The sequence below is a fragment of the Triplophysa rosa genome, linkage group LG2 (assembly GCF_024868665.1).
Source record: "Triplophysa rosa linkage group LG2, Trosa_1v2, whole genome shotgun sequence".
Classification (NCBI taxonomy): Eukaryota; Metazoa; Chordata; class Actinopteri; order Cypriniformes; family Nemacheilidae; genus Triplophysa; species Triplophysa rosa.
In genome coordinates this window covers 8,794,051-8,807,799 of record NC_079891.1, presented here as the reverse complement: position 1 = coordinate 8,807,799, position 13,749 = coordinate 8,794,051, and the positions used below count along the sequence as shown (strand labels likewise).

At 41.1% G+C, this 13,749-nt stretch overlaps 1 protein-coding gene across 1 annotated transcript; it reads right to left on the bottom strand.

The window, feature by feature from the left end:
- Positions 1 to 10,140, bottom strand: rom1a (retinal outer segment membrane protein 1a). Its single transcript, XM_057351782.1, has 4 exons — positions 9,690 to 10,140; positions 2,405 to 2,835; positions 1,703 to 1,949; positions 1 to 1,388 (listed from the first exon to the last, which is right to left on the bottom strand). The coding sequence occupies exons 1-4, from the start codon at positions 9,837 to 9,839 to the stop codon at positions 1,179 to 1,181; spliced, it is 1,038 nt and encodes a 345-aa protein (XP_057207765.1). The 5' UTR covers positions 9,840 to 10,140; the 3' UTR covers positions 1 to 1,178.
- Positions 10,141 to 13,749: the final 3,609 nt, after the last annotated feature.

Below are 13,749 nucleotides of genomic sequence, written 5' to 3'. Positions count from 1 at the left end.
TGTTTGAAACATCAGATTTATTAGATTTAGGTCAGATTTATCACAATTGCAATTTCGTTTTTTTTAGCAGAGCATTGAGCATTGTCTACATCATCTTGACATTTACTATAAATTTATGCTGATAAAAAAATAAACATTTTATGTGTTTAATACACAATAATTTATTGAATATTGTGTCCTAGATGCAACATTTCAAGTAGTTTGTCTGACAATGAAAGTGAAAATGTTGTGCGATACAATCAGCCAACTACACGTGAAAGATAATTATAGGTTGTTGCTTTATTGTGTCACACCTTATGTGTTGGATTTGGAATATTAGATTTGAATGGCATTGTTTTGGTTTTTAAATGCAATTTGCTTGTTTTACAAATATCCAGTGGAAGTACTACAAAACATGCTTTATTACACAATCAGACACCTTTTAAGATATGATGTAATTTGGTTATAAATGTAATAGGACCTTCAGTCATTAAGACCACTTCTCACTCATTTATTAAAAGCATAAGGACATTAATGATCAGGGGTGCCTAAACTCAGTCCTGGGGGGCCACTGGCACTATCGTACAGATCTTGGCTTCAACTTGCTTCATCACCTCCCTGGAAACTATAGGAAACTATAAAGTGAGACCTTGATTAGCTGGTTCATGTGTGTTTGATTAGGGTTGAAGCTAAACTCTGCAGGACAGTGGACCTCCAGGACTGAGTTTGGCCCCGCTTTAGATGCATGAACAAAATATAATTTACCCACCCCAAGTATAGCAATCGCACATATATGCCTTGACCAATGTGGAGTGAGAGGTAATGTGCTTCTGAATTGATATCATTGAGACTGATATGCTGAAAATAACAAATTCATTTTAGAGCAGGGGTGTCCAAAGGCTGTGTTGCAGAGTTAAGCTCCAACTTGGCTCAACAACCTGTCTGGAAGTTTCTAGTCTGCCTACTGAGACCTTGATTAGCTGGTTCAGGTGTGTTTGATTAGGGTTGAAGCTAAACTTTGCAGGGCACCGGTCCCCAAGGACCGACTTTGGACACCCCTGTTTTAGGGTAAACAAACAATTATAGAAATGTTTTAAATATTCAGTTTTTATTATGTAACACTAAAACTTCATATAGTTGACAGCACAGAGGACTCATATCAGCTCCCACTTGAATGAATTTGAGATAAATCTGACTCTTTAGCTGTCGGCGTTGATTGTTCCAGTGGCCTCAGGAGAGGTTACCTGGTTTAGCAACATTAGTTTCAGCACAGGATCCAAATACTCCATGAAGGTCTCCTTCACTCCCTTTTCTAGCAAGTAGCCTTCAGTTTCGATCTCTAGATTCTCCTGTCCTGCTACGGCCTCCATAGAAGTCTGCAGTAGGCGTAAGCTAGCCAGAACTGAGCTCTGTAAACAAGAGGTCAATTAGGTGGTAAGAGAATGATACTCCAAAATGTAACTATTAATATTAATAGATAAACAGATATACAGTTAGTAGCAGTTCACCAAGATTGTAAGGTTTTTTAAAGTTTAAATGGATTTTTTACACACCTAGTACAAATTTATTTCAGCATGCATGTGTATCTGAATAGTTTAATGAATGATGGTGATGTATGAATTAAAAATTGTGCAGCATATGTTATGAAGTACAAGTAACTCCAAAAAAAGCTAGTAATTAAAGTAAGCAAATACTATCTTGTTTCTCAGAATCAGCAATTCACCTGAATTAGAAAGACAGACAGTACTACACCACCAATTGTATTCATCAGCCCCATGTAATAGTTGACCAGGGCTTCTCTGCAACCACCAATGAAGATGTTGAGTTCCTCTGTCTGATGGTCATAGTTGTAGTGGGCAGTGTTGTTGGTGATTTTGTATTGGATACAAGGTCTGGGGGATCTAGGATTACAGCAACTGAAAGGCACACCATCAACCAAGTAGCGGGCATCCACATTGCTCTTAATGCGGCTGGGGAATCAACAATGAAAAGAAGATGAAAACAAATTTCAAACTATAAATTGTATGGGTTGGTTCTAAGTTAGGCTACTACTCACAAAGTCATCAATAGAACATTCAAAATCTCTACAGTTCCTTATGATCACTTTAAAGGTTTAAATTTCATTGTGCTCTCACAAAATGTTGTGACAAACACTTGTAATATTCTTTACAATAGGCACAGGAATCCCTGTGTACACTTGCATTACACCTGATATTGATGTCCATCCTAAGTAATCAATCACAAATGGTCATCCTACCTCTGATATTACAAATGCATCACAAATGTGTTTCCTATGAGCACTTACCCAAAGCACATACCAAAATATTTGTTTTAGGAGAGCACATTTATAAACTGAACTATCGATGTTAAGACAGATGTTAATAAACAGGCCAGAGACTTTTAACTGGTGCTGCTTTTGACTCACTCCTTGACTTCCTTTGAGCTGAAGTCCAAGTAGCGGTTGCTAATCCACTGCACCTCAAACCAATCCTTGTAGTCATTGTTACCACAGCACTGGAACTCCATTTGAAGGCGTTCAATGGTCTGCTTTTGGAAGCAGCGACCTGGGGTGTCAGTGTCCTTGTAGAAGCGGATGCCATTCTTTAACCCGATCTTCAGAGAGGACTCAAGGCTGCCCTTCATGATGTAACTCAGGATAACTGCTATCAACATAAGGGTGGTGAAGAATATTGAGCATCCATAAAAGGGCTTTAGGAAGGTCTTCCATCGTGGAAAACGACCAGCATCTAGGGCATCCTGGCAAATCCGACCAGCAAAGTAATTAATGCCCATCGATGCCAGGCCCACAATCATTAAGGTGTTGGGTACACAGTGGATATCTGTGTTGTCCATTACCTAAAAGACATGAGTTTGTTGATGTCAAACTATTTTAAGTTTGCATTGTACCCAGTGTCTAAACGATGTCTGGTTTATTGAGTTTGTTAACTCAAACTTGTAAACTTGAAAAATGATTTGATTAATTTAACCCTCCTGTTATGTTTGGGGTCAAATTGACCCCAAAGCTACTTTTACTTTTTTTTTAAATATGCTAAATACATATTTAAATCTTGATTCTTTCTGACTTTTTCTAATTTCATTAAAATAGTTCATAGACATGTTCATCTTATGTGACAAGAGTTTTCAGAATGTCTGTACACATTTAAACTTAATCGTTGATGTTTGGGGTCATTTTGACCCCAAGTTCTTTTTATGCTTAACTTTCTATTCTAAATTTTTTTTGTTCTATTTTACCTTTTCCTGATGAATCTCTCTTGCCAACATAAGTAAAATATTAGTTTTAGTTTGATACTCATCGTATCAAACATCAGAAACACACACGCACACACACACACAAAATCTGCACAACAGATTCCCAGTAGCAAAAAAAGTACTAACTATTGTGAAATTGTATTTAGTTTTCAGTTTACATTTACAATTTTGCATTTTGGTGGATCTTTTTATTCAAAATGACTGGCAGTGAACAGGGTATTCTGCAGTGTATGGGACCCATGACCGATGCTCTATCAACTGAGAAACAGGAAAACTTTTGAAGCTGTTGAATGTTGTTTTTTTGTGTGTGTATATCTATACATATGTATAGCCTATATACAGAAGTGTTTCTGTAGCTCAGTTGGTAAAGCATTAGCAGTGCAAAGGTCATTGGTTCAAAAGCCAGGGAACACGTTTTGTGTATAAAACAATGTAGTATACAGTACTGTACAATACTGTAGATACAGTATAAAAATAATGTATAGCTTGAATGCATTTACCCTTTGAAAAAAACTTGCAACAAATGTAATAAATGTTAATATTATCCTAAATATTCTATAAATTCATGTGGTGCAAAATGCTGTTTTTCTAGGTAAACGCAACATGTTACATGTAGAAACAAATTTAAATAAATATTAAGAAATTATGAAAAGCTGTGTTTTTTCTTAATACTTGTAAAATAGTAGGTAGGTTAATTGTGAGTAAATAAATAACAAAACATAAAACTTTCTTTTTGAGCAATTTTGTATATATTGAAGTGTTTGGGGTCAAAATGACCCCACACATTAAAAGTGTTGCTAAAAATTGAACATAATAGGAGGGTTAAGCTGAAAACATGCTAGATTTATTATATGGTCCAAGCTGATCTTTAACATGCAATTAAAAAAGCCACCATCAGGGGCCAGTTGTTCGAAAAGTTGATCTGAATCAAAATGATCTAGATTTGGAAATCCCATATACAGTATATCAGGAGTCTTCAACTAAAATCAGCACTTCATTTCAACATTAACAACTTTAAAAGAAGCCTAAAGTGTTGTTTTCTGCTGAACTGAGATTAACAAATGGCAGCATCAAATTGTGACTGAACATCCTCTGATAACATTTCAGCTCTTCTTGTGGCTGTTGCAGCTGAAAGGGGGGTTTGTTTAATATTTTCTTTTAGTTCATTTCTTTATTCTTTATTCCTTCTAAAAGTGTTTCACACGCAGCCTCCATGCACTCTTTTTTCATTTTCCCAACAGTAAAGGGCTTGTTTTGTTTTCCTAAGATCCACTGTATTCTTACAGAACATTCATATGCTCATTGTTGGGCGGTAAGTGAGGGAGGGAGGACCCGTGTAGATCGCTCCTACTAGGCTTTGAGCTAATATATTTTTTGTGTCCTTGCCTCGGACTGCTGCGGGTAAGTTTCTTCAAAGTGTCTACGTCTAGTTTCATAATGCCGTTTAAGGTTTCCACTTTTGATAACAGCAACAGACTCCGAGAAAATGAGACAAACCGGCCTCATGCATGTTGATGCAGGAAGAATAAATTCATCTCGGAAAACATGGTTTTCAGCGTCAACTTTTCTAACTTTTGAAAAGGACATTGTTTTTCAGTCACTGACAGTTACATCTCTCTGCGCGCTGTGCAGCGAGTCTGTCTCGGCTCTCTTCACTCGTCGACGTCTGAACGTAGCAACAGTGCGCACTGCGCATGTGTTAACTGTCCGTGGCACCGTAGGACCCAAACTGCTATTGAGCGGACCTTGATGTGCCTGGTATAAATTTGATTGCATTAGAAAATAATGTTAGGCGTTCATTTATTTATTATGTCAAAAGGCTTTGAGGTCTGGACAGATGCATCTCGCGGTCCGCATTCGGACCGGAGTCCGCTAGTTGGTGACCCCTGCAGTATATTATATATATATGTATATATACAGTACATAATATGTATGTATGTATGTGTACTTATATATATAAAAGACACACTTTATATATAAACACTTTAAATTTAAATTGGTATTATTTTATGCCGTTTTTCTATACGACTGAAAAGCCTCATAGGCAGACTCATCTATTTCTTATTCATTACTTTAACAATTACACTTATCAAGAGCAAAATAAAAATATAATGCTTGTGTGTATATTACATGATACAAATGTACTTTTGACCAGTTTTAAAGTTTTATTATTATTTTTTGGTTCCTGAAATCCACCCTTCTACTTGGATCAATATAATGTATATATTTTTTTGGCACAAACATATCCTAATCTTACTCAAAAGTGTTGAACAACACAAACTAACAATTTGATCCAGATCAAAACCTACATGGGTTTGGTGATCTACAAAGTAATTCAAATTCACAATAAAGTTGTTAAGATTTGATCCAATCCTGAAATTCCCTTACAGACGTGCTCAAAAAGTAGTCACTGTGCTGTTTGGTATCATTGTGTGCACCACACTGAACATGGACCAGAGAAAGCAAAGGATAGAGTTGTCTGAGGAGCTCAGAAAGAAAATAATAGACAAGCATGGTAAAGGTAAAGGCTACAAGACCATCTCCAAGCAGCTCGATGTTCCTGTGACAACAGTTGCAAATATTATTAAGAAGTTTAAGGTCCATGGAATAGTAGCCAACCTCCTTGTGTGCGGCCGCAAGAGGAAAATCGACCCCAGATTGAACAGAAGGATAGTGCGAATGGTAGAAAAACCAAGGATAACTGCCAAAGAGATACAAGCTGAACTCCAAGGTGAAGGTACCTCAGTTTCAGATCGCACAAGCCATCGCATTTTGAGCATGGCAGAAGACCAAGGAGGACTCCACTTTTGAAAGAAAATCATAAAAAAGCCAGACTGGAATTTGCTAAAATTCATATTGACAAGCCACAATCCTTCTGGGAGAATGTCCTTTGGACAGATGAGTCAAAACTGGAGCTTTTTGGCTAGTCACATCAGCTCTATGTTCACGGACGAAAAAATCAAGCTTTCAAAGAAGAGAACACTATACCTACAGTGAAACATGGAAGAGGCTCGGTTATGTTTTGGGGCTGCTGTGCAGCATCTGGCACAGGGTGCCTTGAATCTGTGCAGGGCACAATGAAATGTCAAGACAGTGTCAGAAAGCTCAGTCGCAGGTCATGGGTCTTCCAACAGGATAATGACCCAAAACACACAGCTAAAATCACCCAAGAATGGATAAGAACAAAACATTGGACTATTCTGAAGTGGCCTTCTATGAGTCCTGATCTGAATCCTATCGAATATCTATGGAAAGAGCTGAAACTTGCAGTCTCGAGAAGGCACCCATCAAACCTGAGACAGCTGGAGCAGTTGGGCCAAACTACCTGTTAACAGGTGCAGAAGTCTCATTGAGAGCTACAGAAAATGCTTGCTTGCAGTGATTGCCTCTAAAGGTTGTGCAACAAAATATTAGGTTAGGGGTCCCATCATTTTTGTAACATTGGGTGAAGAGGAGGTCCCGACCATCAGCGAAAATATGTTTAATTTCATCTTCTTCCTCCATTTATATCATCTGCACTGTGATTGGCTGGATTAGTTCCATGTGGTCGTTCAATCGCGCACACAACGAGATCACTAGGCGATAATATCAAACAGGTTTGAAAATATCGTAGCGTCTGGGATAGCTCGAGACAGGTCCAGATCACATTGCACACCTGCTTATACTTAACGAGCTTCGGCGACCGAAACGAGCACCGATTTGGTCGCGATCTTAAGGTTTTGTCGCAGACCTTGGAAATCTGTCCGCGACAGCAAAATCCAGCCAAAAGTCCCGTAGTGTCAGCTTGGCTTAAGAAGGAAGCTGTCGTGTTTACGACGGTTGCTATAAGAATTAATCGCGGTCGACTAAACACTTAATTCTTAAAAGTATGCGATGTTCACGGCATAAACTTAAAATCATTTTGTTGCTGTTAACTTTTGACACGTTTGTGAATTTACACCAGTGGGGAGATTCCACGCCTCTAAACATGATGCGGCACAAAACGAAATGTGATTGGTTGCTTTGCCTGTCAGTCATATTTTATATATGCACAATTTAGAATCTTTTAGACTGTAAATCGTATTATATTGTATTGTCATTGTGTTAAATGCCTGTACTAGAAGCTTCCAACACCAAAGAAAATTCCTTGTGTGTGCAAGCACACTTGGCAATAAAGCTCTTCTGATTCTGATTCTGATTCTGATATGGCCTCTTGGGCGGGCCTTGGCCAAAGAAAGCGGCGATAAATTCCAGACCTTCCTTCTTAGATCAGACGGCTTCAGTATGAAGGTCTGGCTACGCGAGACTATGTGTAGCTTTTCTCTTGCTATGAGATCGTTTGAAGGCATTCCTAGCTTTGGTTGTCTTAGTAACAGTTTGAACAAACCCTCCAGTAACTGATGAGAGACGGATGACGTGAGCTCCACTGCTTTACTCCGATTGGTAGTCCCTCGCGAAAGTCGCTCTTCATTTGCATAAAGTTGAACAATTCTCAACTTTTGTCGCTTGACACCCGTCGCTGGATAAACCCACACTCTGGCTGTGTCCCAATTCGGGGGCTGCGTGCTTTGAAGGCTGCATTTTAAGACCAATTGCGTCACAGCAGCGCGACTGAAGGCTGGTAAGGCTGTCCCGATTCAAAGGTTGCTTCAAAAGCTGCCCCAAAATGCGACCTTATTTACGCAGGTTTTTAAGGATACAACAAATGTATCCTTAACAGCTTTGGCTATCCCGAGATTCATTGCGCGCCTGTAACGGCTTGAATTTTTTTAATAATCTATCAAAACTTTAAAAAAGTATGTAATTCACAAAGGGTCAATTTCAGTGTTTTAATATTATGATGTTGTTAATTAACATTATTGGTGCATTATTGTGTTTTTTTTATTTGTAAGGTTGGTTAATTTAATATACTGTTGGGCTGTTTTAATCTACATATTCCCGAAAATAAAATATAATTTTTCTGGCTCCGTATTTGTTTAAAAAAGTTAGAAATGTCTCTGCTGTGTCCTGCTGGCACCACGCAACAGGCGAAGCAGGTGACGCAAATCACGCAATTAGGAAATCCTCTGCGAGGCTAGACCGTCTCATTTCAGTTCGCTTCTTGGACTTTTGAGGCTGCGTGCTTTGGAAACCAAGTCCTCGTTTTTAAGTCCGCGACCTTAAAGGTTGCAGCCCCTGAATTGGGACACAGCTTCTGTCGCCAACGATCACTGTCACTCCATTGAAATGAATGAGATCGCGTCGCTCTGCCACTGCTAGTTTCTGGTGGTCTGAAAGGGGCGTGAGAGGACATATGAACTGACAATCGGCCTCTTCCTGGAAGGTAGTGGTTATTGTAAGGGCTGTGTAACTTTCCACCACACGCTTGAGGTGTTCAGCCAATCACAACGCACTGCTTAACTGGTCAATCAGAGCACACTGTGGTTTCCAGAGTGCTTTCCGATGTTTTGTATAAATCGACGCAAATTGACCCTCGTTCACATTACAGGCGACTTTGTCACTACAGGTCGCCAGGGGTTAGATCGCTAGTGGGCATCATTCCCACTACTGGTGACGTTTACTGCAGGAGCTGAGAGGAGGAGAATCACTTTAGCTCCTATCTTCTCTCCTATTGGCTGTCGCTCCCAAAAGTCGCTCCTTATTTGATTTTAAGTTAAACATTTATTAACTTTGTCACATTGCTAGACACGCCCCATCCAGTCACCAAGGGTTGCTAACTTGCTACTGCTCGTGTCGCCGGAAGTCGCCAGCTCTCCATTGAAGTGAATGGGATCATGTCGCTTTGTCGCTTGTAATGTGAACTGGGCATTAGAAAGGCAGGGCATAGAGGAGCTACAACAATGTACGGTATGTGAAAGATAATGAGATTTTTCCTCCTTAAAACGTAAAAGCACATTGTATTGCTTCAAAAACACAAGTTAACAATGTTTTTCATCATGTCATATCACCCCTTTAATTCTAATATAAACTAAGCAAATTTGAAATGATTGTTAATAATAACATGCCATTAAACATATTATTATTGTTGTTGTTGTTATGTGTGTTTTGAACCTTAACGAAGGAGAACATGCTAAAATAAAAATTGTACATGCCCCAATGAGTCGCTTTTATCCAAAAGCACTCAGAGTATATTTAGTCTATACATGTCTTTTATCAGTGTGCACGTTTCCTGGGAATGAATTCACAACCTTTGCATTTCTAACCCAATGCACTACAAACTAGCTACAGGAAAGCAGCATTTATTCAGAAGGTTGATGATGACACATCTAGAATGTTAAGGAGCTCAGTTCCAAAGAACAATTCCTTAAGCTTATTATGACCTACATAGATAATATTTATATTCACATAGGTTAATCCCTGCAAGATAGTTCTACAAAATTATAAAAGCCCCTTTTAAAACATTTATTACATTTGTTAATATAGATTTTATGCTAATGATTTAGGTAAATGTGAATGAATACCTCGCCTCTTCTTCGAAGCTCAGTCTTTAGGAAGCATCCTAAAGTGAAGGTAATTGCTCCACCCAGTGTTGCCAGCCATGACAGCAACCCCAAACCTTGGACCAGCTTAACCCTTTTCTGGGAAGTTAACTTCATCTTACCCACGACCATGTTGAAAAAATATTTTGAAGGACAGTTGAGGTAAAGTATCCTCTGAAAGTGAGGAAAAGAAGAACTCAAAGGCTTTCAAATGTGATCAGACTGTAAAAGATGTCTTGAGATTGAGGCTGCTTGTAAAGAAATTGAAACTGTCAGAGCTTCAGATGTTCTGTGACAAAGGAAATAACGTTGTGCAGTCCGTCGATTTGCTTGTGTGAATATGAGATCAAAACGATGTCATCCAAACAACGCAGTCTTTATTGTGTTTTATTTTGCGGTCACTAAATCCGTTAGCAAAGGTCAGTCCAGTTGTTTGAATGGGGATTCCCGCTGAGATGATAAAAGTCAGATGGCCACTCAATGGTGAGAATGGTGCCCTTGTACCTCCATGTCCGTGGTTAGGTGAGACACACTGGATTTGGCCAAAGTTAGAGGTCTTGGATGTCTTACCTGTAATCCTAACCTATCCTATTACAACTGCCCTCTCCAATAGGAAACAAGGCCACTGTCTGCTCAGCAAAGCAAGCATCCTTTCACTGCATTACAGAAGTTAAGGATAAAGACGATGAACAACAAGGAAGCAATTGCAAGGGTTATGATAGCCAGCTTCTGAGAAGTATGGCAAAAATATAGCCTCATTCATGAAACACGGGCAGAACGAATTTTTGTGTAAATCGTTCGGAAAGTTGTTCTGACATAAATTGTCGGATTCATGAAAATGTTTGTATTTTCAAAATGTTAGTTGGTACGAAAGAAATTTACACCTGCTCCTTACCACGTGTAAATAATTCAAACGTTCAGTATTCTTTTAGACAAACTGATGACACTGCATTTTGATGCACTGTGTATCATAATGATATTTCACGAGTTCTTTTGCCCTGTCTTTTTTCAGTTTTTACTCTTTAACTTTGGGTAAAACGCAGAGCTCGTCACTGTCCTGTTTTGCACAGCTGTCAGTGGAGGAGAGGCGGGACAAACACTACATTGACCAACCATCATACTGTCACACGTTGGACACGAAGACAGTCCCAGACGCCAGACAGCAGGTAAGGGGTTAACACAAGACTTAAATATAAAGTAGTGCTGTTAATCGATTAAAAAAATTAATCAGATTAATCACACATTTTCTGTGATTAATCACGATTAATCACACATAACAATAATATTTTAAAATATACTTTTACATTTGAATAATTTCACATTTAATCTTCAAATTGATGTAGAAACAACATATTTCTTTAACAGCGTCATTTTATGAATGAAAGAAAACATTTTGATATTAGTACTGTAACTGATGTCTCTATTAAATTGATTATTTTAACATTAATTATAGCCATTCAACAATATAATTGAGAGCTATCATGAAATATACAGAAATTGAAGGAAGTTCTCAAACACTTTACAGTCTTTAATGCTAAATTATAAATTAAATGCAGAAGAGTTCTCATTAAAGCTACAAAATCACATTGATTTCTTCTTTTATTTTGTTCTTTGATTAACATTAGTGACAGGAGTCACAGCAGCATGTTTAAATACGTGTCTCAGTACTCAGATCTGACCGTCACCGCACTCCCATTTTCACAACTCTTTGCATTCATTTAAGATTTTATTTTACACTTTGAAGTTTTGCTTAAGAAAATGCTAGACAAAACGGGCTTTCTGACATAATCTTGTTTGGTTTTATCCATTCAAGCTCGAAAGAGAACTTAACATGGATGCGCTGTCTGACAGAGATTCACGGACGCAGCCTTCAGCCCATGACTGTTTACACCAGACTGGACCTCGCGTTGCGTTTTGCTGCGTCCCACAGTTTAGAAGCTGTCTATCTTCATTGAACGCGTCAAAGCAAGTGTTTTAAATCACGCTTGACGTGGTCCACCATCAGTTGAGCGGTCTCCCGGGCAGAGGGGAGCTTGGGCAGGGGAATGAAGTGAACCACCTTGGAGAAGCGATCCACCACTGTGAGCACCACGGAGTTACCATTAGACAGGGGAAGTCCTGTGACAAAATCAAGGGCTATGTGGGACCAGGGGCAGGAGGGGATGGGCAGAGGACAAAGCAGACCAGCGGGAGGGCGGTTGGACGACTTGCATTGAGCGCACGTCGGGCAGGCCAACACGAACTGTCTGACATCGGCGGCCCAAGACGGCCACCAAAAACCTGGGTCATTCCCTGGGTACCTGGATGGCAGACCAATCTGGATGAATGACCCCACCGAAGGACATCAGATCGCAGCGCAACCGGCACCTACAACCGGCACCGACAACCGACCCTCTGGGCATTCTGCTGGCACTTGCACCCCTCGACCGGCCTCTGCCACCTGCCACTCGATACCCCAGGAGAGAGCTCCGACCACCACCCCTTTAGGTAGGATGGCCTCGGCCGTGGGCTCCCCCCCAGTGGTCTCGAACTGGCGAGACAGGGTGTCAGGCTTGAGGTTCTTGGACCCCGGCCGGTACGAGAGGGTGAAGTTAAAACAGCCAAAGAAGAGTGCCCAGTGGGCCTGGCACGAGGTCAACCTCTTGGCCGAAGGGATATATTCCAGATTCTTGTGGTCCGTCCAGACCAAGAAGGGCTGCGCTGCTCCCTCCAACCAGTGACGCCACTCACCCAGAGCCAATCTCACCGCTAACAACTCTCGGTTACCGATGTCATAGTTGCGTTCTTGCAGGGCTGAGGCGGTGAGAGAAGAAAGCGCACGGATGCACCTTCCCATCACGAGGGTACCGCTGGGATAGAACTGCACCGACCCCGACAGCTGATGCGTCGACCTCAACAACAAATTGGAGCGCAGGATCTGGAACAGACAAAACAGGTGCAGTGACAAAATGGGACTTGAGGGTGTCAAAGGCTGCCTGAGCATCTCGATTCCACCTGAAGGGTACTTTAGTGGAGGTCAACGCGGTGAGAGGTGCGGCTGTTTGGCCGAAGTTCCTGATGAATCGCTGATAAAAGTTGGCGAAACCCAGGAAGCACTGCAGTGCTTTGCGAGAGTCGGGGATGGGCCATTCGGTGACAGCTCTTATCTTGGCAGGGTCTGCTTTGATGCCTTGCGAAGAAATGATATGGCCAAGGAACGTAACAGACTCGGCATGGAATTCGCACATCTCCGCCTTAACGAACAACTGGTTCTCGAGTAGACGTTGGAGGACCTGCCTAACATGCTGGGCGTACACCTGGAGAGAGGAGGAAAAAATTAATATGTCGTCCAAGTACACAAAGACAAATCTATTAATCATGTCACCCAGAACGCTATTGACAAGGTCCTGGAAGACGGCTGGAGCATTAGTTAGACCAAAAGGAAGAACCAGATACTCGAAGTGTCCCGTGGGTGTGTTAAATGCCGTCTTCCACTCGTCCCCCTCTCGTATGCGGACGAGATGATTAGCGTTGCGGAGATCTAATTTAGTGAAGACTCGGGCTCCCTGCAAGAGTTCAAAGGCAGAAGACATGAGAGGTAGGGGGTACCTGTTCTTAACAGTGATGTCATTCAAACCTCGATAATCAATACAGGGTCGTAGGGAGCCGTCCCTCTTCTGAACGAAGAAGAACCCCGCACCGGCAGGGGAAGAGGAGTGATGAATGAGTCCCGCCAGGAGGGACTCCTGGATATACTTGTCCATGGCCTCTCTCTCAGGACCGGACAGGGAGTATAGACGACTCTTGGGCAGAGAAGTGCCCACGAGGAGGTCTATGGCACAGTCGTAGGGGCGATGCTGTGGAAGAGAGGTGGCCCGGGACTTGCTGAACACCGTGCTGAGATCGTGGTACTCCACCGGGACACCGGCAAGGTCAGAGGCCTGCACCTGCGGAACACAAGACACAGAGAAAGGAGAAGAGGCCGGACCCAGACAGGTCACATGACAGGACGGGCTCCAGGCTAAAACAGAGTTAGTCTTCCAATCCACGTGAGGATTGTGCT